The sequence below is a fragment of the Mauremys reevesii genome, linkage group 4, assembly GCF_016161935.1.
Source record: "Mauremys reevesii isolate NIE-2019 linkage group 4, ASM1616193v1, whole genome shotgun sequence".
NCBI classification, from domain to species: domain Eukaryota; kingdom Metazoa; phylum Chordata; order Testudines; family Geoemydidae; genus Mauremys; species Mauremys reevesii.
Window position 1 is genome coordinate 71,527,930 of NC_052626.1, and position 25,820 is coordinate 71,553,749.

A 25,820-nucleotide genomic window follows, 5' to 3' on the forward strand; every position below is an offset into this window, starting at 1 on the left:
ATGTCAGATTTCTTGACATGGCACATATCCAACTGGGGACTAGAACATATATGGGGAAAGAAAGATGTATGCATGTGATGTGGAGAAGCAGACAGAGGAGCATAATTCTGTGCATTGTGTTTGTACCAGCTTCCCAACAAAACTGAAGTGTCCATTCTTGGGTGGTTTGAACTGTCTGGCTCCAGGACTTGGCTATATTTATCCTGGCTGATGTATTCTGTCAAATGTGCCCTGCTGTTGATAAGGTGCCGCTGGTGACAAGAGTGGGGGAATCAAAGGGGAGGAGCAGGATGGGGACTTCCAGCCAGTGTTAAGGGGGTCTCAAAAGTCCTGCAGTCTCACTCCAGTTCAGCTCAGACCCTGGCTTTGAGGCACCACTGGGAGTTTCAAGAAAGACAAAAATCAAGATGCCAGAGCCTGCAAAGAAAACAGGTAAGGACAACAGAGAGAGAGAGAGAGAGAATGAACCTGAGCGTAGCCTGGCTGAGAGAGTGACTGCCAAGCAGAGCAGCTGTCCCTATATCAGAGAAACAAAAATAGAGAAAAAAATAAAGTGATATTTTGTAAAAATTTAATAAAAAAAGATGGATTCAGAGAGCTCACAGGGAGATGAGGGATAACTCAGAAACTCCCACCCAAGTAATTAGCTCCAGAAGCTTTGGCTGAGGGAAAAGGACAAAAATTAAACTGTTCCATTGAAATTCCTTTCACTTCTTCTCCTAGGCACCATCAGGGCAGTGAAAATAGCTCACAGTCCTTCTCCTGGGTATTTTCCAGACAATAATAAACAGCCTGTGGTAGAATTCTTGGGCATAAAATCTCCAGCGTAAAGTAAAAGTTCATAGCAGCTGGTTCACATTTTGCTCTCTCTTTCAGACAGACAGGCAGGCACACTATAGCTCTAGGGAAACAGGGAACTCTGAGGGGTTTATACATAGAATCACAGGGTTAGCAGGGACCGCAAGGGTCATATAGTTTAACCCCCTGCCAAGATACAGGATTTGCTGTGTAAACCATCCAAGACAGATGGCTATCCAGCCTCCTTTTGAAAACCCCCAGTGAAGGAGCTTCTGCAATCTCCCTAGGCAGTTCCCTTTCCTCTCCTCCCCACTCCAGTGAGCCAGAAGATAACTTCTCCTCTATTGAAATAGGTCAGAGCAGTCTACCAATATCATGGAGGCAGCTTAGCACTTCCCTCCCACTCTTACAGAAAGGAAACACGCAGAACAAAACAGATTTAGGACATTCCTAATTATTCCTTTGCTTTAATATTTAGAACCAAGAAGCTAGTCACAAGCCACCTGCCTATGTTGAAAGAGGAGAGCTATGAGAGGTGTGGGGAAAGGGTGCAAGTTACAGGAAACTTGTGTAGGAAGATGCACCACCATTCCCACCCGTAAGGCAGAGTTGGGTGGAGAGTATTTAGAGGGCATCTGCCCATGTGAGTCAAAAGAGGACCATGAGAACACCGTATGTCCACAACTAACTTCAAAGAAGGGGCTGAAAGTTAGTTATGGATATTTAAAAATTCTGTATAGGAACATGCAAAAATTGAAAATTATACTAAGTCTGAGTGTTTACACTCAAGAACAGAATCTGCTCTCAGTGAGACTTGTATAAATCTGGAGTGATTCAGATCGGAATCGCTCATGTACACTGTACAGGTCTGTTCAGGTGTACATGTGACTTCTTAAAAGCATACACCTTTCAGGGATTGTCAATAGCAGCTACTTAGTATTTATTTTAAGCTATTTGAGGCTTGTGTACAGCTTGATGGCTGTTCAGTTCCTTAGCAATATACTGTTAGGATGGACAGAGAGGAAATCTTCCTTACTTGTTCAAACCTAGATACATTAGGAAGCACTTTTGGTTGAAACATTTGGTATTTTATGTTCTCTGAGCAGCCACATTTGCTGCCTCTGGCACTTTACACTAAAGAATTCCAGAGACCCAGGCCTCATAAATAAGGGCATGTATCCAGACCAAGGGAAGTGCCTGGCAGACAGAATATTCAGAAAGCTTATACTCAAACCAGCTCAGTAAGAGCCTCTTCATTATGAACAAAAACATCCTTAAACACTTAAACTATATCCTTCATGTAGGTTTTCTGGTATTTTTCCTCTTATTTCTAATTATTCAATAAATACATTACCAGTGATTCTATGAGGCATCATTCAATTTCTTCACAAAACAAAGGACTGAAGAGGGGTTATTCTCTCTAAAAGCATTTACGATTTCTGTGGTGATTTCCAGTTTGAGCAACCTCTTAAACATTGATTATTGTCAGGACCTATAGAATTTAGACCTAAATACTTTAAACAAACATGGAACTGACTTCTTGAAAGTGAGAGAGGCACTTTATTCCAATAAAGGTCTTTTTCTCCTAAGTTCAATAACTGTCAAAGTGCTATTTCAGGGCTACTTATTTAATATTGATTTAAGATATTATTGCTAGAATCATAGTAATAACTGATTTATAATCTCCCTGTGATAATGCATATGCACACATGCAACAAGCCTTTGATAGCTGCAACGCTTTGAAACAGTTGCCAATCTTTTTAAAAAAGTGAATTATAATAAAAAATGTTTCCTCCTTTTCTCCCTTATATGGGAAAGACAAAAACAGGGGGTGGTGAGGAGAGGAAGCAAAAGTTACACTGGACTTTTATCCCGGATTTTACACATAGTCAGTAACAGTTTTATCATCTCATGACTTCTTGTGGCTAGAAATACATTTGGAACCCACTAGAAAGCTAAGATTCCAGCTTTTCCATTGACATACATACTGCATTGATTTCTAGCCCAGCAAAGTTACAACATCTCAGATCATGATATTACAAGAGCCTGATAAATAATCGTTACTATCATTTGTAGACATTTAATAAGATTAGTAGTACCAATCTTTGTCATTCAGATACATGTACATTTACTGGGCCAATGTCAAATAGAGGGAAATGATCACATCCCTCGATCTGCTGGCAATGCCACAACTTACAGCCCAAAATGCCATTAGCCTTCTTGGGAACAAGGGCACACTGTCGACTCATATCCAGCTTCTCGTCCACTGTAACCCCTAGGTCCTTTTCTGCAGAACTGCTGACTAGCCATTTGATCCCTAGTCTGTAGTGCATGTCCTTGTTGAACCTCATCAGATTTCTTTAGGCCCAATCCTCTAATTTGTCTAGGTCCGTCTGTATGCTATCCCTACCCTCCAGGGTATCTACCACTCCTCCCAGTTTAATGTCATCTGCAAACTTGCTGAGGGTGCAGTCCACGCCATCCTCCAGATCATTAATGAAGATATTGAACAAAACCAGCCCAAGGACCAACCCTTGGGGCACTCCGCTTGATACCAGCTGCCAACTAGACATGGAGCCATTGATCACTACCCGTTGAGCCTGACGATCTAGCCAGCTTTCTATCCACCTTATAGTCCATTCATCCAGCCCATACTTCTTTAACTTGCTGGAAGAATACTGTGGGATACCGTATCAAAAACTATGCTAAAGTCAAGGAATAATACATCCACTGCTTTCCCCTCATCCACAGAGCCAGTTATCTCGTCACAGAAGACAATTACGTTAGTCAGGTATGACTTGCCCTTGGTGAATCCATGCTGACTATTCCTGATCACTTTCCTCTCCTCTAAATGCTTCAGAATTGATTCCTTGAGGACCTGCTCCATGATTTTCCCAAGGACTGAGGCTGACTGACCTGTAGTTCCCCAGATCCTCCTTCTTCCCTTTTTTAAAGATGGGCACTAAATTAGCCTTTTTCCAGTCATCCGGGACCTCCCCAGATCACCATGAGTTTTCAAAGATAATGGCCAATGGCTCTGCAATCACATCCACCAACTCCTTTAGCACCCTCAGATACAGCGCATCCGGCTCCATGGACTTGTGCTTGTCCAGCTTTTCTAAATAGTCCTGAACCACTTCTTTCTCCACAGAGAGCTGGTCATCTCCTCCCCATGCTGTGCTGCCCAGTGCAGTAGTCTGGGAGCTGACCTTGTTCGTGAAGACAGAGGTGGGGGGGGGAAAGCATTGAGTACATTAGCTTTTTCCACATCCTCTGTCACTGGGTTGCCTTCCTGATTCAGTAAGGGGCCCACACTTTCCTTGACTTTTTTCTTGTTGCTAACATACCTGAAGAAACCATTCTTGTTACTCTTAACATCCCTTGCTAGCTGCAACTCCAAGTGTGATTTGGCCTTCCTGATTTCACTCCTGCATGCCTGTGAAATATTTTTATACTCCTCCTTGGTCATTTGTCCAATCTTCCACTTCTTGTAAGCTTCTTTTTTGTGTTTAAGCAGTGTGCACTCTTTTTATTGCCCTTGTGTCTGGCTGTTCAAAATTGGCCGCAAGGCGATTTGCCTTAACCTCCCACCCCACCATAAACATCTCTCCCTTACTCTCACAGGTATAAAAGAGCACACAGCAAGCAGCAATAACAATGGGAATATTGCTTTCGCTGAGGTCTGACCTACTCAGCAAACAGCGCCAGCACCCTTTTAAACATCCAAAGGCACATTCTACCACCATTCTGCACTTGCTCAGCCTATAGTTGAACTGCTCCTTACTGCTGTCCAGGCTGCCTGTGTATAACTTCATAAGCCATGGGAGTAAGGGGTAGGCTGGGTCCCCAAGGATAACTATTGGCATTTCAACATCCCCAAAGGTAATTTTCTGGTCTGGGAAGAAAGTCCCTTCTTGCAGCTTTTCGAACAGCCCAGAGTTCTGAAAGATGTGAGAGTCATGCACTTTTCCCAACCAGCCCACTTTGATGTCAGTGAAACGGCCCTTGTGATCCACCAGTGCTTGCAACACCATTGAGAAGTACCCTTGTTGTTTATGTACTTTTTGGCAAGGTGGTCCGGTGCCAAGATAGGGATATGTGTTCCACATATCGCCCCACCACAGTTAGGGAACCCCACTGCAGCAAAGCCATCCACTATGACCTGCACATTTCCAAGAGTCACTACCCTTGTTAGCAGAAGGTTATTGATTGCCTTGGCTACTTAGATCACAGCAGCCCCCACGGTAGATTTGCCCACTCCCAATTGATTACCGACTGACTGGTAGCCGTCAGGCTTTGCAAGCTTCCACAAGGCTACTGCCTCTCAACTGTCAGGGCAGGTCTCATCTTGGTATTCCCGCACTTCAGGGTCGGGGAAAGCAACTCACAAAGTTCCATGAAAGTTTTGCAGCCACTGGGAATCATCCCACACCTGCAACACTATGCGATCCCACCAGTCTGTGCTTGTTTGCCGGGCCCAGAATTGGCGTTCCACCGTATCCACATGTCCCAATGCCACCATGATATCTCAACTGCCACATCCCGTGCTTTCAGGAACGTCTGTGTCCTTGTGTTGGCGGCTCCTAGCTAGGCTCTGCACATACTGCAGGATAATACGCAAGGTGTTTACAATGCTCACAAAAGCAGTGTGCAGGTGAGCGTGCTCCATGCTTGCCGTGCTATGGTGTCTGCATGGATAACCCAGGAAAAAAAGGCACGAAACGATTGTTTGCTGTTGCTTTCAGGAAGGGAGGGAGGGGAGGTGCTATAGAAGTGCAAAGTATTATAACTAAGCAAAGGGCATGGGTCAGATTCTTTGCTGGTGTAACTCCATTGAAGAAAACTGGCAGACCTATCTAGATGGTGCACAATGGACAGATAGTATTACTAGCAATAGATCAGCTATAAGAAGTAGAGTGCATGATGAAGCATGAATATGACCCAAACATTTTAGAGTATTTCACACTTCAGTTCACTTATATTTAAAAAGTGGAATCAAAAGTTTAAAGCTAGTTCTCAGATTTACTGAGGTGTATTTGGAAGCTAAGGTAGCTGCCGGAGTAAAAACAAAGACACACACAATGAAAAAGAGACATGAAATTTGCAGAAGTGGAAATAACTAAATAGGCAATGGAATTTAGAATTGATTAGGAAAACATGATCAATGAATGGGGAAAGTCAACAAAAAGGTGCTACAATGATTTATTAAAAAAGATTCAAAGTATGAACAAGAATCTTGATAGCTGGTGTTCTTAAGTATGTGCACATTTTGTGGAGATTAACAAATGACAAGAGATTTGACTAGTGCCCTAATCTGAACACAAAGTAATAACTCTTAATCACAATATATTGCCACATTTCCAAATAAGGAGACAGGACGCCAATGAGTTGAAGTCACCTCAGTGAGGCAAGTCAGGAGATGGTACATGCTCCAGACATGCCCACCAAGTATGCATATCAACCAAAATGAATAATCTGCCCTTACACTCGTTCATCTTAGTCACTTTACTGTTACTTGAATTCTCAGCGCTGAGGAAAGCACCAATTTGATTAAGGGGGCATGTAAAGGAAACTTTTGACACAGCATGTTATTAATTAGCAGAAATAGTGTCAGAGTATTATGTAGGCAAATATTTTAGTAACTTTCAATAACAGATTAGACATTTGAATGCAGATAGGTGGAATAAAGTTATAAGGCCCAACTTTAGGGTGGTTTTATCCTGCTGGAGAAGGCTTGAGCATTAGCCACTATCAAAGAAAAGATAGCAAGACTAAATGAACCACTGGTTTATTCTGGTACAAGAGGTGGTATACCAAACTAAATATACCATTTATATTCTGATATGGCAGTAGGAATAGATACTGAACTAGATGGTGTTGGTTTATTACAGTACATAAATTCTTACTGTGATAGTGCACTCCATATGATGTTATGAAAATATGCTAATGAGTGTAAATATAATGTAACTAGAATATGCTTCATGCAAAATGTCTCTGGTAAGGTATCATTACACATCTTATAATTTACTGAGTGTGGTCATCCTATTTGTATAATTCTTGTATCTGAAACTAGAAATATGAAATATAACTCTGAGGTCCTATTGTAATTAAGCAAAGTGTGGGCCATTAATGGTGGCTTGGAATCTTGATGGCTCCCATTAACCAGGACAACTGGTTGCGTGACAAAGTTCCAACCCTGTATTGGTAGGTCCCACTCTTCTGGGCAGATTCAGTGGCCTCAGAAACTCAATAAGGCCCCAATGTGACCTCCCTTTCTCAGTGTAGTAGCAAGAGTCACCGCCTATTGAGTTACTTTCATCACCGGCCAGTATGGGAGATGGGAAGAGAGAATACCCAACAGTCTCCGTTGCTCCAAAGAGCTCAGTAGGCGCAGTTCAGCCTCCTGCTTCCTTTCTCCAGGGGATCTCTGTAGAGTATGGGGGGTTGGGGGAGGGAACCCAGGCCCACCCTCTACTCCAGGTTCCATCCCAGGGACCTTAATGGTAGCAGCTGTTGGTGGCTTTCCCTTCACCACTGATGCTGCTTTGATTCTCTGGGCCACTTCCCCTATGGTCCCCTTTTCCTAGCTTCACCCTTACCTCAGGATTCAGCAATGCTTCCTCTTCTCCAGCTCCTTTCACCTCAGCTCCCTGGAGGGCAGTGGAAGAAGAGCTTTTAAACAGTATAAGTGGGACCTTGATTGGTTCCAGCTGTCTCCATTAGCCTAACGGCCTTAATTGGTTAATTGGCATCAGGTGTCTTAATTGGCCTGGAGTAGCCTTTGTTTGGCTATCCAGAGAACAGGGACTTGCTCATTCTGAAGGCTGATATACCTGCCTTCCACCACTCTCTTTTATTGCTCTGGTCTGAATCTGTCACAGTTGGAATGGCTCTGTTGACTTGTAAGTCTTCCTGTATACCTATGTGCTGGCAAGTGGGTAATGAAGTCTTACAGTGATCATGTCACCTGAACTGGAATACATCTGTAACCTGGTGCTTTTCCATTTAGAAGGAGGGGTGGGAACCCAGAGTGGGACAAAGGATTCCCACATTGTGTAAAAGCTATATAAGGGGATGGAACAGAACAAATGGGGCAGCAGTAATGAGAAATCCCCTAGCTACCACCTGAACTGGAACAAAGACTGTACCAGGAGAAAGGACTGGGCCCAGAGTAGAAGGAGGCTGATCAGTCAATTAAGCTTATTGGAACATCTAAGGGTGAGATTTACCTGCATTTAGTTTTTTCTGTATTAGGCTTAGACTTGCGTGGTTTTGTTTTATTTTGCTTGGTAGTTTACTTTGTTCTGTCTTTTATTACTTGGAACCACTTAAATCCTACTTTTTGTATTTAATTAATAAGTAAAAAGTGATTTTATTAACCCAGAGTATGTATTAATACTTGGGGGCAGGGGGCAAACAGATGTGCATCTCTCTCTATCAGTGTTACAGAGGGTGGACAATTTATGATTTTACCCTGTAAAGCTTTATACAGGGTAAAACAGATTTATTTGGGGTTTGGACCCCATTAGGAGCTGGGCATCTGATTTCTGGAGACAGGAGCCCTTCTTAAGATGTTTTCAGCTAAGCCTGCAACTTGTGGGGGACGTGGTTAAGACTTGGATCTGTGTTTGCGGCAGGCAAGCGTGTCTGGCTTAAACAAGGCAAGGTACAGGAGTCTCAAGCTGGCAGGGAAAACAGGCTCAGAGGTAGTCCCAGCACACCAGGTGCCAGTCCCAAGGGGGTTTCTCTGACCCAATCTGTCACACTTATGTTCCTAATTTTTTTTTTAAATGACTGATGTTTCTACAGGTAACCAAAGAATAATCTCCAGAGAGTAAGCAACAGTAAATCACATTTTAGGAGAGAAATTTAAGGCTGAAAAAAGTTGCTACTTAAAATTTGTTCTTCAAAATGTTAGTATGAAAACAAATTCTTAAATTAATTTAATGTTTAAATCCGTTTAGATGGAACTATTTACTTTTATTTCAATTTGGAAAAAAAAACACTAGCCAGCATTCTTGGCTCATGTAATTTGAAAAAATAAACCTATACCTCACTCATTATTTGGACCATTGGTGTGCCCTCTATAGGTTTGTCTACATAGCAAGTGGCATCAAGTCTCAAAGCCCAGGTCAACAGACTTGAGCTCACACTATGGCACAAAAAATAGCTGTGTAGATATTGTAGTTCAGGCTGGCGGTCAGACTCAGAAGCCTTTCCCTAGGCTTCAGAGCCTAGCCTGACCTGCAAAATCACAGCTATTTTTAGTGCTGCAGCATGAGTCCTATGAGCCCAAGACTGTCACTCTGAGACTCATTGCTGCTCATGATGTAGATGTACCTGAAGGAGATCAAAGAGAAGTCTCACTCAGCTCTCCTCACTGCACAGTATTAAGGCATTATTTCACACCAAAGCAGTCAGTTAGAATAATAATCACTTACACTGACACAGTGCAAAATTCTCAGAAGTGGCTAAGAGCTTAGGCACTTGTGAAAATTTTACCCATAGTGCTTTTCACCCCCAAATGGATCTTGGAGTGCACTTACCACTATATATACAGGAATCACATTACTCAATGAAATTAAGCTACCCTGCAATGCAATATCTGTTTAACACAAATTAAGGCAACAATTAGGACAGGATGTGAATGTGAATCCTGTATCTAAAAAAAACTGCATGGGAAACTCAAGGAGACAGCTTTATGTGTATGTACTTCATCATCATGACACATACCATCACACCCAAGGGGAAGAATTAGAAAATCACAACTGTAGAAATATTGGTTTGAATAGAGGTACAGGAAGACAGGTAGTGTTTCTGACTTAAGCAGGGTCCTTTGTTTGGGAACAGTTTTCAATCCATTATGTATTATTTCATGACAATATGGAGATTTGACACGTCAATTACAGATACAGAATCAATTAACTGAGATCTAAAGCTAAGTCTTTGCAGAGTCCTGTTAAATTGGTCTGACCATTCCACAGTTGTGGAAACTGTTATATTCACATTTTGCGGAGGCAGGTGGGAGGTAGACTGCGGGGAAGGGAAGGCAGACAAAAGCTGTTGTAGACACAAAGTCTGCCTACAAGAAAACAAACAGGTGAACCCTCTCTCTTTTTAGCTTCTGCTTTCACCAAGAAGCCAAAGACAACAGAGGTAGTGGAAGGAGACACAGCTGTGTTTGAAGCAGAGACTGAAAAGACTGGCATCAAAGTGAAGTGGCAGCGAGCTGGAGCAGAAATGTTTGAAAGTGAGAAGTATATCATCAAGGCTGAGGGGAACAAGCATTCACTGACTATCAATAACACTGGAAGAGAGGATGATGCGACATATGCTGTAATTGCAGGGAGTTCCAAAGTCAAATTTGACCTCAAGGTCAAAGAGCCAGGTATGGTATCTTCTAAACCACTATAGCTTATTCAGAATTGCCAACTCAATCATTCAGAAATCATGAGCTGGGCCCATAAAAATGAGATTTTAATAATAATAAATGAGGGGTTTATTTTTATTTGCCCTCTGGTGCCTGAATCTCACACACAAGCAAATTGTTTTTAAAAGTTCATAAATAAAAATAGCTACATTCATCTCTGCTGTTTCTATGTACATCACAGAAGCCAAAAGATAGAAAAATTATTCTTCAAAACATCTAAAATTCAGTATGTCAAAATTATGGCATTTAAAAATTCAAACATCTCTTTTGAGAGAGAGAAGAGGGTTCTTAGCCATCACAGCTCAAAGCTTGGCAAAGGTAAGCTGTTCTTATCTGGTTAGAAACCCCATAAGGCTGGTACCTTCCAAGGCAATGCACCTTCTAAGCTCTACAAGACAATAGCCAAATTCCTGTGCATTTCCTAAGTCTCACTGAAGAGATGCTCCTCTGCACAACTCTCTCAAGTATATCCCAGAAATACATGGCTTTCTGTAACCTTGCTTTCCATTCCATTTCAGAAAAGTCTGAGGCAGTTCTTCCTACTGAAGCGGTTTGTACCCCAATTGTTTCAGAGTTACCTACACCAGCAGAGACACAACCAACAGAATGCAGCAAGAGTTCTGAAGGTTAAAAAAAAATAAATGCTAAAACTAATCCTAATCCAGTGGCTCTCAACCTTTCCAGACTACTGTACCCCTTGCAGGAGTCTAATTTCTTTTGTGTACCCCTAAGTTTCACCTAATTTAAAAACTAGGTTCTTACAAAATCAGACATAAAAATACAAGTGTCACAGCAACTATTACTGAAAAATTGCTTACTTTCTCATTTTAACCATATTATTATAAATCAATTGGAATATAAATATTGTACTTACATTTCAGCGTATGGTATATCAAGCAGTATAAATTAGTCATTATGGTAGACAATGGTACAGATCATCCTTGAATTGAGGGATCACCAAATCAATCAATCATGGCTGTATAAAATTTTAGTTTGTACTGACTTTGCTACTGCTTTTTATGTAGCTTGTTGTAAAACTATGCAAATATCTAAATAAGTTGATGTACCCCCCTGGAAGACCTGTGTGTACCACTGCCCTACTTGACCCACTGAAAGAAAGAATAGGGACAAGGAATCCCAACATTGGTGGTGGGAGAAAACAGGACCTGGAGAAGAAGACAAGTGATAAGCCCCAGCCAAGTGGGAATAAGGAGCTATGGATGAAATAGGAAATATCTGAGTGGAGAAGAATATTGAGGGAAACATTGAAATGATGTAAAGGATTCACTATATAGATTAGGACAGAGGCTGAAATGGAAAGATAGTTAATAAAGCCAGATATTTGTTTCAGTTCCAGCTCCTGAGGCTCAGCCAGAGCTGCCTCTGGACCCTGTTGGTCTCTTCGTGACACGGCCTCGGGATGGAGAAGTGACTGTCGGTGAGTAAAAGACCTGATTTTTGTAAACTGCTAAGCTGCTACCTTTGTCTCTCTATATACAGTACAATAGCAACGATCTAACAGAAATACTAAACATCACTCACAGCCTTATCTTAACCTGTCTCCCTTTCAAGGTGGAAACATCACATTCACTTGCAAAGTGGCAAGTGCCAGCATGTTGAAGAAACCATCAGTGAAATGGTTCAAGGGAAAGTGGATGGACCTGGGAAGCAAAGTGGGGAAACATCTCCAGCTGCATGACAGCTATGACCGAAACAACAAGGTACAGCCAGCAAAGCAGAGCTCTTAATCTCTCTCCTAGCCACTAAACCTTGTTCTGGGGGAAAAGACCTCTTTCCTGGTAGTGACACATTTTGGTACTAAGGCACACAGTATTCTAATTATGGATATAGATCTATAGATCTATAGTCAGAGGATCTAGACAAAACTAGACAAGCCTCAGCCCCACCCCAGGTGCAGCCTTCCATGTTAATTATCCTCTTCTGAGCCACTTTAATCCCTTCAGGGGTGGTGTGGGCTGAACATCTCATTGCAGCAGGTTAATCTGTAACTGCCTACTACAGGATTCCTTGCACCTGACTCTCAGCTGGTATTGGTCACTGTCAGAGATAGTATCCTGAGTTAGACAGACCATTGGACTCATCTAGTATGGCAATTTTCCATGATCTTTTTGTATAATTATCCTTACAGGAATATTCAGAGACACTAGCCACGCATACATTGGCGCTGAAATTAACTGCTTTATTACAGTGGGTAAATTATCATAAATTGCTCAACAAAAATCCATTCCCACCATAAATGAGTCTATAACACGAATTGTCTAGCCCAGAGACAGACAGACACCTGGAACACAAAGAAGCCTGTAGTGCGTCACTCTCTCCCCCTGTAGGGATCACGCTAGTGTTATAGTTTGTGATATACTTGCTATGTGTATGCATCTCCACTTCCCTCTACTGGATGGAATATGATAGATTTCCCCATCAGTAACACCAATCCATCTGAAGGCTGAATTTATGGAACTGCTCTATTAGCTGTAGATAAAGGCCTATGTTTTTTGGAGATGGAGGACCTGTTCCCCTTGTCCACAAGCATGCAGCTACTTTACCTGATGAGTGTGGTGTCTGTATGTATAAAATCACAGACTAATACAACAGTAGGATTTGCTGCTATCAACATCCTATCCCCTGGAAAACCTCTGCAGAGAATGTCCTTTAAGTGTTCAAAGTGGATTAGAGAAATTTTACCTTTATGACAACTCCTCACCCAGCCACAAGTGAGACAGAGAGTTGCATGTACAGGGACCAAAATGGGTTTTTTAACGAATTCCAGCCTTTGTCTATCACTGTTCATGTTCTGGTATGCTATGTTTCTATGCATTTTTTACCCTTTTATTTTCTAACTTCCTTGCTCTGTGGGCTGATCTATTTTTTAGGTTTACATCTATGAAATGCACATTATCCAAGCGAAAATGACTTACGCAGGGGGTTATAGATGTGAGGTGTCTACAAAGGACAAATTTGATAGCTGTAACTTCAGCCTGATTGTCAATGGTAAGATTATATGTTTTCAACATTACAGAAATGTGTTGCTAAGTGAAGGGTGAAAGTGGGCCGGTACAGCGTACTGGTAAAAAGCAGCTGCCAGTACCAGCCTGTACGCAGCCGACATTAAAGCACTACCGCGGCAAAGGACCCTGTTTAAAGCGCTGCCATGGCAGCGCTTTAATGTCATTGCCCCTTTCCCATCCTCACCCCCAGGGCTGCCGACAGGAGCAAAAGGGGCAGCTGCGATTTAAAAAGGCCCCGGGGCTCCTAGCCACCGCTACCGTGGCAGCAACCGGAGCCCCAGGCCCTTTAAATCGCTGCCGGAGTACCGGGCGGCACAGGTCAGGCAGCTTGGATGGGCTGGCTGGGGGAGGCTGACCCCCAGCCCCGCCCCTTCCAGGGGCCCAGAGCTAGGCCCCTGTACCAAAAAGAGTTTAATGTTACTTTCACCCCTGTGCTAAGTTAGGCTCTATCTTATCCTCACTCTGTCCTCTCTGTGTACAGAGTAACCTCTCTCCCCAATAAACAGTGGCCACCAGAAGAGGGTGTAGGTCAGGTTTGAGAGGAACTGGCAGAGCTATATGTAGGCCCAAAACTAGAATAGCAGGAGTGCAACAGATGTGGATTGAGATGCATTGGCAGGGCTATGGGGGAGGGGGATGGCCTCTAGAAAGAAAAGTAGTAAGTAATTCAAGGCAGGTTGAGATGCACTGAAAGAACATCATGAAGTAAGCAAAAGAAGAATTAGCCTATATTATTCTTGACTTTATCCAGACTTCAGTCCCACACTTCCATGAGCACTAATTCAGTAAAATTTAAAAATAAAAGTCTGAGAATTAACTCATTTCTAGGTTGCCAAAGGCTCTGTATTTGAACATGGAAATTTGAAAAGAAAAAGGAAAAAAAACTTGGAAAAGTTCAGAAAGCTAACACTATTACTTCCTTTCCTCCTGCCAAATTCAAGCACTGCAGGAGCTTCTGGCAGTATAAAATTGCAACAAGCATAGTTGACTAGTTTTAGCAAGGGATTTACTCTAAACAGTTGCTCTCGTGTGCCTGAGGACAGCTGTATTGTAAAAATTTACCAGTGATTAAAAGGGAAGTACATTTAACCATCTATTTACCTCTAGTGTAGAATAGGTCACCAGGGATTTGGCTAAGACAGTGGGAGCATGATTCACCCTTGCTGGTGCAGTATTTGCACCACTCTCCTTCCTCAGGGGTTGTGCTGAGGAGTGGTAGCTTTAATTTGTGACTGGGGCTCCATAGGAGCCTCACAGCACAGGCGCTGACTTTTGTTTTTCCCGGTGGGTGGAACACCCCCACTTTACTCGGAGGCCTCTCTTCACTCTCACAGGGCTTCTTCCTGTCCCCGCTCTGCCCCCTCATCCAAGGATCCCTCCACCCGCCCACCGCTCCCTTCCCAAGAGCCTCCCACCAGCCACTTGCTGATGAGCAGCCAGCCCCGGGGGCCTGTCAAACAGCTGATTGATAGGCAGCCAGCCCTGGGGCTGTAACCACTATGGCTGGTGGGTGCTGAGCACCCCCTATTTTTTTACATGGGTGACTGAGCACTGGAGAACCCATGGAGATGGCGCCTATGCCTCACAGGCAGTGGCAGACCAGGAATGCATGGAGTCTGCACTGCTCATTTCTGAGGTAGCACTGGTTGGCTGCAGGAACCAGGATGGTATAGGGCATAAGTTGACTTTCAGTCACTGGAGGCTCTTCATCCTAGGCTATGCCAGCAGAAACTGGTTTAAATTGGAGATTAATCAAACATTTTATAAGCAGCTTCCCAGCTGGAAACCTCTCCATGCTTCTGTTAATCAAGGGAATTTATCTTCTGCCTCTACAGATCGATTATAGTTCATTAATGATAATATTACCATTTGGACCTTCTCTAGCTCCTTTCACCTGAGGATTTCAATGCATTCATGATATCAATATTCAGACCAGATTTTACAGAAGACAATGTGACTTTCCCACTGTCAAACTACAAATTAATGTGAAGCTTGAGATAGAATCCCAGAGAGTTACTTGCACTAACCATGGACACCATTCACTAAGTGATTAATCATAGTTAAAATATAAGATATTTGAAACAAAAATAGCTTGAAAGGAAAAAAATTGCAGTGGTGCTGTCCCTTTTTCCAAGAACACTCAATTGTTTTCCCCATCCTCCTTTTCTGTTGTATGCCACATCAGAAGCACCAGCAACAGGAGACATGGATATCCGTACTGCATTTCGACGAACGTGAGTAGGAAGCTTGTGCTTCCATGTGGAATTCATTACCTTCCTAGACAAGATCATGTACGAGGAAAACTTTTGTACAAATAGCTATTATTTATTAAGATATATATGTTCGTCTATAGTGTAAGTGTTTCTAAGGCTAAAATGCCACCCTTGACTCCTAGACATCATCTAAAAGAGGTTGGCTCTTTACTATGCAACAACAATCCCGATCTTCAGAGATAATAAACATAATTTTTCTAAGAATTGCACTAATTATTTTTTCTACAGTGTGAAAAGAGCATTTCAGGTACAAATCAACAGGGGAGCTAATAGTCCTGTGTTGTTCCCAGGCTGAATGGCTTGGACCAAGCAATGCTTTCCAAAATGGTTTAGGTGAGCCCGAGGATCCACTTGTGTCTTAAGACACTCTTGCACTAGACTGGGATCAAGAGTTTGGACATAAACACTATTAACAGTATATAGCTGATTAATAAAATTAAATATAACCATACTGTAATGTTGTGTAGACTATTAAGAGCCACAGGTAGGGTTGCCAGGCGTCCAGGCCACTAGAAGTCTGGTTGGGCGCAGCGCCCACGGGGCAGGCAGGCTCCGTACCCAGCTCTCGGGAAGCGGCTGGCTCCGCACACTGCCCCCTGCCCACAGGCGCCACCCCAAGCGCTGGCTCCACAGCTCCCATTTGCCGCAGTTTGCAGCCAATGGGAGATGTGGGGGTGACATCTGTGGCAGCATGCGGAGCCCCTTGGTTGCCCCTCTGCCTAGGAGCTGGAGGGACGTCGCCACTTCCCAGGAGCCGCTTGAGGTCAGTGCCGCCTGGAGCCTGCACCCCAACCCCCCCATGCCCCAGCCACAGCTCAGAACCCCCTCCCACACCAAAATTCCCTCCCAAACCCGGCACCCCAACCCCCTGCCCCAGCACCAAACCCCCTCCCACACTCCAAACCCCTCAGTTCCAGCCCGGAGCCTCTTCCTGCACCTCAAACCCCTCATCCCCAGCCCCACCCCAGAGCCATCATCCCACACCCCAACCCCCTGCCCCAGCTTGGTGAAAATGAGTGAGTGAGCAAGGATGGGGGAGAGCGAGTGACTGAGGGAGGGGAAATAGAGTGAGCGGCAGCCTTGGAGAAGGGGCAGAGCAAGAGTGTTTAGTTTTCTGTAATTAGAAAGTTGGCAACCCTAGCCTCAGGGATTGCATAGGTGTTGAGAAAGGCCACTCTTCCCAGATCTGCAATAAATTCTCAATTGACCTAGGAACTCTTAATAGAGCTGCCCTGACCTCTGTTGGTTAAATTGAAAGAGCTGTTACAGATTTTTGGTAAAGTTTAGGAAGTAACTTGCAACTGTATTCATTACTGAAAATTCATTTATTTTGTGTGTAAATTGGAGTGTTTTTTCCTTAAGTTATCAATAAAAAACACTCCAACAGCCATCAGCTGTAACAAGTACAGTCCACCAGGGCAATATGTGCTATCCCTTAAGGAATTTTAGCATGATCTTTACTGTGCTCCCAATAGCAGCTACAGTGAAATTTATCACTCCATCCCTTATACTTCACCTGAACCAATTTTCCTAGTACAGGAGAAAATCCAGCATAGTCAGTTGCTTGTGTTTTTCCACAAGTTGTTATTATATGAGAGCTGCCTTTTACACTCAACTCTGTCACAAGGAACCAAGAAAAGTCTTGCAGACTTTAACTAAACAGTAATTATGGAATCCGTGTGTGCAGCTGGTCAGTCCTGCTGTGACACAGGCTGATTCCACTTGAACATAAGTCTACATGGCCAAGCCTTTGTTGTCCTTTATTTAGCATTCAACAGTTCTTCTTTCTGCTAGCAGGATAACGAAAGCAACAAATCTAGTGCTAGTGAGTGCAATGTGGGTGTAAAATCCTAATAAATCTTTTGGATTCAGGGACTTTTAGGTCAGCATGGAGGAAGCATAACTCCTTCCCATCAAAACCCTGTCACAAACCAAATAACCATATTTATCTTTGCTCCATCTGTGGGTCAGAGCTGAAGACTGAAGATTCCTTCCTCCTTTACTAGACTGTATTAGGAAGTCTCTGTGAAGGGACTGCACCAGATTTTCATTTACTGCCTTTACTGTCCAGCAGAACGCAAGACCCAGAGACACTGCATTACACAACACCTTTTTGCAGTGTTTGACTATAGGGGGGAGGGCTAGCTCAGTGGTTTGAGCATTGGCCTGCTAAACCCAGGGTTGTGAGTTCAATCCTTGAGGAGGCCACTTAGGGATCTGGGGCAAAAAATGGTCCTGCTAGTGAAGGCAGGGGGCTGGACTTGATGACCTTTCAAGGTCCCTTCCAGTTCTAGGAGATTGGTATATCTCCAATTATTACCTATTTTAATTTAAGAAAGGCCCAAGATTGCCCTGCCCATTTGATTGGCAGGATATTTAGGATTCATTTGTCTCTATGAAACTGAAGGGAGGTGTTTGGACAGCCAAGCAAAAACTTGTAGATGACTCGAGACATTCCTTACGACAAGCTGTGAATGTACAGAAGGGTTAGAATGTCTGACCCCACATGCAGCTGCATGGACTAGGCAGTAGCAATTCTCCCTTTGGAATGGAAAAGGCTCCTTTGGGAAAGAGCACTTCTAAAACTACTCCATACTTGCCAGTGGAGCTCGGAGTTTGAGAATCTTAGGTTGTTCTGTGAGAAGACAGCAGAGATTAAACTGAAGTGCATAAATCTAAAGTGCTGTTTTTGTGACTCTCACTCAGGAGCCTGGTGGGAGGAGGAAGACGGATGCCTGCAGCCTGTCTCAGGTAGCCCAGGTTTCTGCCAGCAGTCAGACCCAAGCCTCAATGAACTCTCTCTCTCTCTCTGACCAGTAAAGAGAATCAGAACTTGCTGCAGATTTAATTTTGAACATTTGAATTCATTACAATAAATAAATAATTATACTTAGCTCTTATACGTGACTAGAAAAAAAAAACAATGATCATGTAAGACAAGCATAAAGCAATGAGATGAGTAGAGAACTTTGATGTTTCAGTGAGAGAGATTCATTTACAGGAAGGGCACATGCTGGACATATGGCACCCTCTTAGAATTGTGACTCTGAAAAATCTCAAACTGAATACACGTCTGCCATCCTATCATACACACATCCTGATTACACCTCCCTCACTGTTCCCACACAAAGTCTCACTTGGATATGAAAATATACCTGTGTGCTATCCCATTCCCCTCTGTTCCTAGTGCTTTCAGATGTCCTATTTTACAAATGTATAACTCTTTCATTGCGTTTCAGAAGTTAGAAGTTAAAGAAGTTTCAGAAGAGCTCAGCACCCACAAAGCTCAGCTCCCATTTAGACACCAGAAAAAAAGTGGCCAGTTTTTCAAAATAGGTAGCCAGGATTTTCAAAGAGCTTAACATGTTGGGACCTGTGATCTTTAGAACAATCTAGTCATAAGTGTCAGAATAGGAGCTGCTAGATGCTCAATTCTTTAGAAAAATCTACCTGAATTGTGGGTGCTGAACATTTGAAAATCTAGCCTTGAGCTATTTTGAAATCTGGCCTTACATTAGTGACTTTACCTATGACTAAACCCCTCTGCCATTCAAGTTCTTCTTATCTATCAATCAATACACCTATCAACATACTAGAGTGTCTAGGCACCACATAGGGAAAATTAACTATTACAGTGTTATTCTGTTGTGAAAGCAACTATGTAAAAATGGCACTTTTGTAATCAAAAGAACTTTCCCCAATGCATGTTAAGAATCAGATCTGACTAAAATAAGTTTTTACTGCTATTGACTCCAATTAACCTTGCAGTGTCAATGCAACTCAGAAGGTGGGAGCTGGATTCTATTCCCACTTTATCAACAGAACTGTTTACTAATCTGTTGAGGCTGTTTCTTGCATTTGCTCCTGACGCCTTGAGTTTCTCTGGCCTAGTGTCTACTGGCATTCAGCAAGATTACTTCCTCTTAAGCAATCAGTGCTGGCAAATATTGGAGACAGAATAATGGGCAACATGGACCAAAAGCCTGATTCAATAATGGCAATTCCTGTGTTCTTAAAGCAATAATGTGTGCAACAAAGGATGTCACTTGAGGGCCATATTTAAAAAAAATACATAAGATATTTGTCTTAATGCTGTCACAACTCATAAAACAGTTTCCACATCCCCACATCTATAGTCCCCAGAAAGCACTTATGATTCTAAAGGAAGATTCCTGCAATGCTCCACAAATTTCCTGGGGCATGTGGGAAATGTGTTTATTGGTCTACTGATTATATGTGTGAAATTTTTTTTTTAATTCAGGAAAAGGGGGATTAAAATTATATTCTAGATTAGTATTTGCCACTAAATTAGTCACAGTGTATAACAGGGGTCGGCAACCTTTCAGCAGTGGTGTGCCGAGTCTTCATTTATGCACTCTAATTTAAAGCTTCGCGTGCCGGTAATGCATTTTAACGTTTTTTAGAAGGTCTCTCTATAAATCTATAACATATAACCAAACTACTGTTATATGCAAAGTAAACAAGGTTTTCAAAATCTTTCAGAAGCTTTATTTAAAATTAAATTAAAATGCAGATCTTATTAGTTTAGTGTGATCCTTGCCTTTGCTTTTCCTTGCTGAGTTTTCCAGTGTCTGGTGGCACTTATCTGGATACTTTAAGCTGCACACAGGCTTCTGAGTGAACAGTTGTTAACCAGCTGGAACCCCAGATCCGCAGCTGAGGTGAGTGGAGCTGGTGGCTGGTAGGGCTGAGCAGGGCCAGAGACCTGGACCCTGTCTGGCAGGGGGCCTGCACTGGAACTCCAACCGGAAGCAAGGTAAGCGGGGCTGCGGCGGGGACCCCGGCTGGCAAGGGACCAGCAGCCGGAACCCCAGAGCGGCAGCAGGCTGAGCAGGTCAGCCCGCCCAGCTCTGGGGTTTCGGCAGTGGGCTGAGCAGGTCAGCCCGCCCCCACTTTGGGGTTTCGGCAGTGGACTCCTGCCAGCCGGGATCTCAGCCCACTGCCAGCCTGGGGTTCCTTCCCCCAGGCCAGCAGCGGGTGCTGAGTGGGCCTGGCGGTGGGACCCCGGCTGGCAAGGGGCCAGCAGCAGGAACCCCAGAGTGGCGACGGGCTGAGCGGCTCAGCCTGCCCCCGTGCCAACAAAAATCGGCTTGTGTGCCACCTTTGGCACGCATGCCATAGGTTGCCGACCCCTGGTGTATGATTTCCTCTGTAAGTCGAGCAGGAGAAATTCAGGCTCAGTAAGTGCACTTCTTAAATCTATATACAAATAGGAAGAGAGGAAAATCTCCAGATTGCTAAAAGAAAATGGCTGCAATACCAATGAACATTCTAGAGTCATTGTGAAACTATCTCCTTCCAATGATACATCTTATGCTTATGAGAAAATTCTGGCCAATTCATTCCCCATCTCCTTGTGACACTATTATATTTTTCTGTTACTGTACAGTGCAGAGGGACACGAAGACGGTGCAGAGCTGGATTTTAGTGCCTTATTGAAAAAGAGGTGAGTGAAAATCTGCAGTCTCAGACCAATAAACTAACCAGCTTTTGCACAACAGCCCTGGAAGACATTAAACCTAAAGCTGGTTAAAGTTCCCCCAATTCATAATTCCCTCAGCAAACCCTAAAGTTCATCTAGTATGGAGAAACTGGGACTGGTAGATTTGTGAACTCTCCACAGACAGCAATACTTCACCATTTCTTACTGCATCTCTAGACTGTGTCTTCACCAGTAAAAAAGGTGTCTTTTACAACAGAGAGGGATAATTTGTAAAAAACACACCTCTTTTATTTGTGAAAATACAGATGTAGAGACTGGGACTGGAGTAGCTGTAAGCTTTCTACAGCACCTTCTGCTGGAAAAATGTAAGGACTGGAACAGCTGCCTTTGGGATGTTGTGTTTGTCTGGAGCTTTCTATTCTCCTGAGTTGTCACTGGGACTGGAGAGTTGGGGAAATCAGAAATCTGTTTATAATAAACAATTGTGACTTTTCCAATTCTGATTCTTCTTCTTGGCTTCCATTCCCCCCCCCCATTTTATTTTATGACATCTCCTCCCTTTCTCATTCCTCACTGCCTTCCTCTGATCTGCCTACCTGTGCTTCACTCTTTTATCCTGCCATCTCAATCTGGACACACTACTTCGGATTCTGTTGTCTAAGACAGAGAGTAAGATTTCTATTTCATCTCATTATAAAATGCATGAGACAGACTGAATAAAAGGTTCATGTGGTTTGAATAATGCATGAGACTCCCCTTCTGTCACATGTGGAACATGGCAAATTCCCTAAACCCCGACAACTTGGAGGAGGGTATCACCTACTGATTTCCAATCCAGAAATGCTTTTAAACAATTAGTGCAGTTGGAAGTAATGATGGGGGAGATTCAATCCATGTCCTCTCCTACACTTCTTTTATGTTTCAACCACCCTTTTCTTTTAAAGGCACTTTAAAATTAGGCTTCATTTTCCAGATTCTCTTAATAGGAATATAGAACTGAAATCTTGGACTAACTCATTTGCACAGAAATTAGAGATGGAAAAGACCTCTTTGATCACAGTTAGTCCATTCACCTAATTTAGAAGTCAGTGCAGGATTGTTCCCCACAAAAAATGGTTACTCACCTTCTCGTAACTGTTGTTCTGCGAGATGTGTTGTTCATGTCCATTCCAATCAGGTGTGTGTGGTACGTGTGCATGCCAGCCGGAAGATTTTTCTCTTAGCAGTCTCTGTAGGGTTGGCCTGGGTGCCCACTGGAGTTGTGCCTTCATGGCACCCAATGTAGGGCCCTGCCGACCATCCACCCCCACATTTCCTTCTTGCCAGCTGCACCGACAGAGGGGTAGGAGGGTGGGTATTGGAATGGACATGAACAACACATCTCGAATAGCAACAGTTATGAGAAGGTGAGTGCCGTTTTTTCTTCTTTGAGTGTTTGTTCATGTCCATTCCAATCAGGTGACTCACAAGCCAAAGTTCAGGAGGTGGGGTCGGAGTCATCCACTGATTGGAGCACTGCTCTTCCAAAGGCCGTGTTGTCTCTGGCCTGTTAAGTGATCGCACAGTGCGTAGTGAAAGTGTGTATGGAGGACTACGTTGCTGCTCTGTAGATTTCCTGTGTGGGGACCTGTGCCAGGCATGCTGCTGAGGAGGCCTGAGCACTGGTGGAGTGTGTGGTGATCGGCGGAGCGGGAACCTTCGCCAAGCTGTAACACTCCTGAATGCATGACGTGATCCACAACAAGATACATTGCAATGAGACAGGGAGGCCTTTCATTGTATTGGATAGCGCCACGAATAACTGGACGGACTTTCAGAACAGCTTCGTTCTCTCAATATAGAAGGCTAGCGCCCTGCAGACATCCAATGAGTGAAGCTTCTGCTACCTACCGCTGGAATGCAGCTTAGGATAGAATACTAGGAGGAAGATGTCCTGGTTGATGTGAAACTGGGAGACAACTTTAGGGAGAAAAGCTGGGTGAGGGCTGCGTTGAACCTTATCCTTATGGAATACAGTGTAAGGGGGCTCCGATGTAAGGGCCCTGAGCTCCGACACCCTCCTAGCTGAGGTTATCGCCACCAGAAACGCCATCTTATATGAGAGATAAAGCAGGGAGCATGTCGCCAGTGGCTCAAATGGTGGACCTGTAAGTCTGGAAAGACTAGATTAAGGTCCCAAGCTGGGATAGTCTGTTGAGACCTTTAAGGAAACCATCAGGTTCACAAAGACTGAGTAGCCGTCTGTGCCCGGATGGAAGGCAGAAATGGCGGCCAAGTGAACCCTTATCAATGACATGGACAGTGCTTGTTGCTTAAGATGGAGGAGGTAGTCCAGTATAAATGGCACTGAGGTGAGCATCAGAGACTGATGGTGCTGCTCCGACCAGATGGAGACTCTCTTCCACTTGGCAAGATACGTCAAGTGATGGAGCTTCCACCACTTTCCATAGGAAATTATTTCAGTCTGGTAGATCTCACTATTATAAAATGTCCCCTTTCTTTACAACTAAAGTTTCCTTTGCTCATCTTCATGTCATTGCTACTAGATATATTCCTTAGGATCACAACGCACTATTCTTCTCTCTCAATATTTAAAATCTTCAAATTATTATTGACAGATGTTCCTGAGTTGCTTTTTTTTGCCAAGTTATATGTAGTTAATTCTTTAAAGTTTTCCTCAATGAGCTATTTAGCCAACTCTCTGTTCTTGATTCTAGCCTTAGTCTCTGCTCACGTGTTTTGGCTCCATTTATAACAGAATGGAACTGTGTTTATGTAGCTTAAGATCCAGTAGAAAGCAAGTAGCAAAACTCTTAGTAATACAGGATTGAACTTGCGGTCTTTAAATTTCTGCCTCATGGGCCTCATTTATTTTCAGATATACCACATACTACTGTGCCAACTAGATAGGGACTCTGCCCTCATAATTCCATCATAGACAGCACTCCTACATAGGTGGAGCCTGCTGGAAGAGGCTGGAACTACAGTAATTGAACTATCCAGAGCCATTACCTCTATACCAGTTTTTTCTCAACTGGTGGGTCATGATGACCTCCAGAGGGGTCAGATAAAGCAATCATGGGGGGAGCAAGGCACTGAAAATGTTATTACAATTCTAAAGCAAAGACAATAAAAATTCCAGAGAAACTTGAGAGTGGCCAAAGCCTTCAGAGTTTGTGAGGTCAAATGCAGTAGTTTTGGTAGCAGTTGTATGGATTTTTAACTCTTATTTTAGAATAAATGAACGGCGTCATAAACATTTTTACTTCAAATAAGGTTTGCCAGTCTGGAAAATTGAGAAACATTGCTCTGTACCATTCCCTAAAGTGAAACCAGCTGGGAGATGAGGGAAGTGCAGGAGTTAAGAACACCTCTAATGGAGCCTTCCTTCTGCTTTCATGGTCAATATTAGTGATCAGCAAGTAGACACAATATTTTTTTTTAATTGAGAATAATTGCCAGTAATCTCCAGCAATAATTTCATGATTTTGACCCTTTGGGTTAGTTACTTATGATTAATATTAAACTAAAAACCATGACTCAGGAAATGATGCTTTTAACTATCACTGCATTTTTACACTGCATTAATGACTCCTGAAAGGCACCAAGCCTCTTTATGGGGTGAATATGTGCTCCTTTGAAAACACAACTAGAGAAACAAACATGTTTAACTCTCAAATGCTGCAGGGAGGCAGAATGCAGGAATGACACCTCTGCCATCATCTTCTACTTTTGTTCCACCTTACCCATCATCAAATGTTACTTTGCCCAGATGGTGCACATATTCACTGTCGTGGAGAAAACGTCATTTAATATTGTGCAGGAGTTGTATTTTCTGGCCACTGTAATTTAATTAGCTGGTGTTGACACACAGGTGCCATAGGCCACAGAGAGGTCACGGGGAAGGGGAAGGGAAGAGTTTTCACAGTACTATTGAACAGGATAGTGAAGAGACCTTGAAAGAGATGACAGCTGACAGGGTCCAAGCAACCCAGGGTAACAGGATAGGAAGGAACCATCTCTGGGATATACAAAACTATTTTTAACATCCTCACAGGCTTAAAAAAATATCAGCTGCCTGTACTGTTTACAACAGGTTCACTGAGCTTCATCTTAATGTCCTCAAGTGCACAGTCAACCTATGAGGTGATCCCTGCAGCTAAGACCCTCAACATCAGGGAGAATTACTCTAGGGCATGAGAAACCTAAGGAGCCCAAAGTCATCACATTAAGAGCACTCCCCTCCCTGAAATGCTTAGCCTCGGAGGGTGTTACTCCAGCTGGGTGGGAGAGGTCAGTCTATTTCTGTGAATAGTACAAATCCTTACTGGAACTAAGAGAATGTTTTAATAAAATTAAAGTGGTGACAGTGAGCATTAGAAATGGGGAAACATGAAGCCCGGAACTTACTGGAGGAGACAGGGATATTAATTCTGACAGGTTATGAACAGGAATTTCCTGCTTCTAAGTGCTCAATTCTACACTATTTAAATGGTGATTCTTGGCTGTAAAATATCTTTTTTATTATGTAGTGGCAATTTACAAGCCAGTCCATGCTCTGGAAAGCTAGAAAACACTTGGTATTTACAAACAAGGCTGAGACTGCACTTTGGGGAACATTCAGGTCTCCTGCATTTTTGTTCACATAAGCATGGGTTTAGGGTGGGCTTAACACAGTTAGGGATTCTTGAAGCATGATTTTTATTCAGTTAAATATTTTGATTGTATATATAATACCAACTACTTAAAGGTAAGTCTTGCAGGACCCACAGCAAGATCTCATTAGTCCTTACAAGTGCTCTGGAAGTTTTGTTTCAGTAATTATTTAT

At 43.1% G+C, this 25,820-nt stretch overlaps 1 protein-coding gene across 7 annotated transcripts in view; it reads left to right on the plus strand.

Moving 5' to 3' along the window:
• The first annotated feature begins 270 nt into the window (after positions 1-270).
• MYBPC3 (myosin binding protein C3) overlaps positions 271-25,820 on the plus strand; it is a 107,205-nt gene continuing 81,655 nt past the window's right edge. For 2 of the 7 annotated variants that reach the window (XR_005597653.1, XM_039535128.1), the window contains exons 1-10: positions 275-432; positions 9,920-10,186; positions 10,747-10,854; positions 11,580-11,666; positions 11,801-11,949; positions 13,120-13,237; positions 15,440-15,488; positions 18,234-18,278; positions 20,938-20,994; positions 21,658-21,660. Coding sequence is in view for 6 of the 7 variants with exons in the window: in XM_039535128.1 (XP_039391062.1) it covers positions 408-432; positions 9,920-10,186; positions 10,747-10,854; positions 11,580-11,666; positions 11,801-11,949; positions 13,120-13,237; positions 15,440-15,488; positions 18,234-18,278; positions 20,938-20,994; positions 21,658-21,660 (908 nt within the window). In the remaining variant the exon portion in view is untranslated. Of the gene's footprint in view, positions 433-7,634; positions 7,701-7,946; positions 8,017-9,919; positions 10,187-10,746; positions 10,855-11,579; positions 11,667-11,800; positions 11,950-13,119; positions 13,238-15,439; positions 15,489-18,233; positions 18,279-20,937; positions 20,995-21,657; positions 21,661-25,820 lie in introns of those variants that run through there. The other 5 variants (XM_039535133.1, XM_039535130.1, XM_039535132.1 and 2 more) reach the window with 5 other exon arrangements.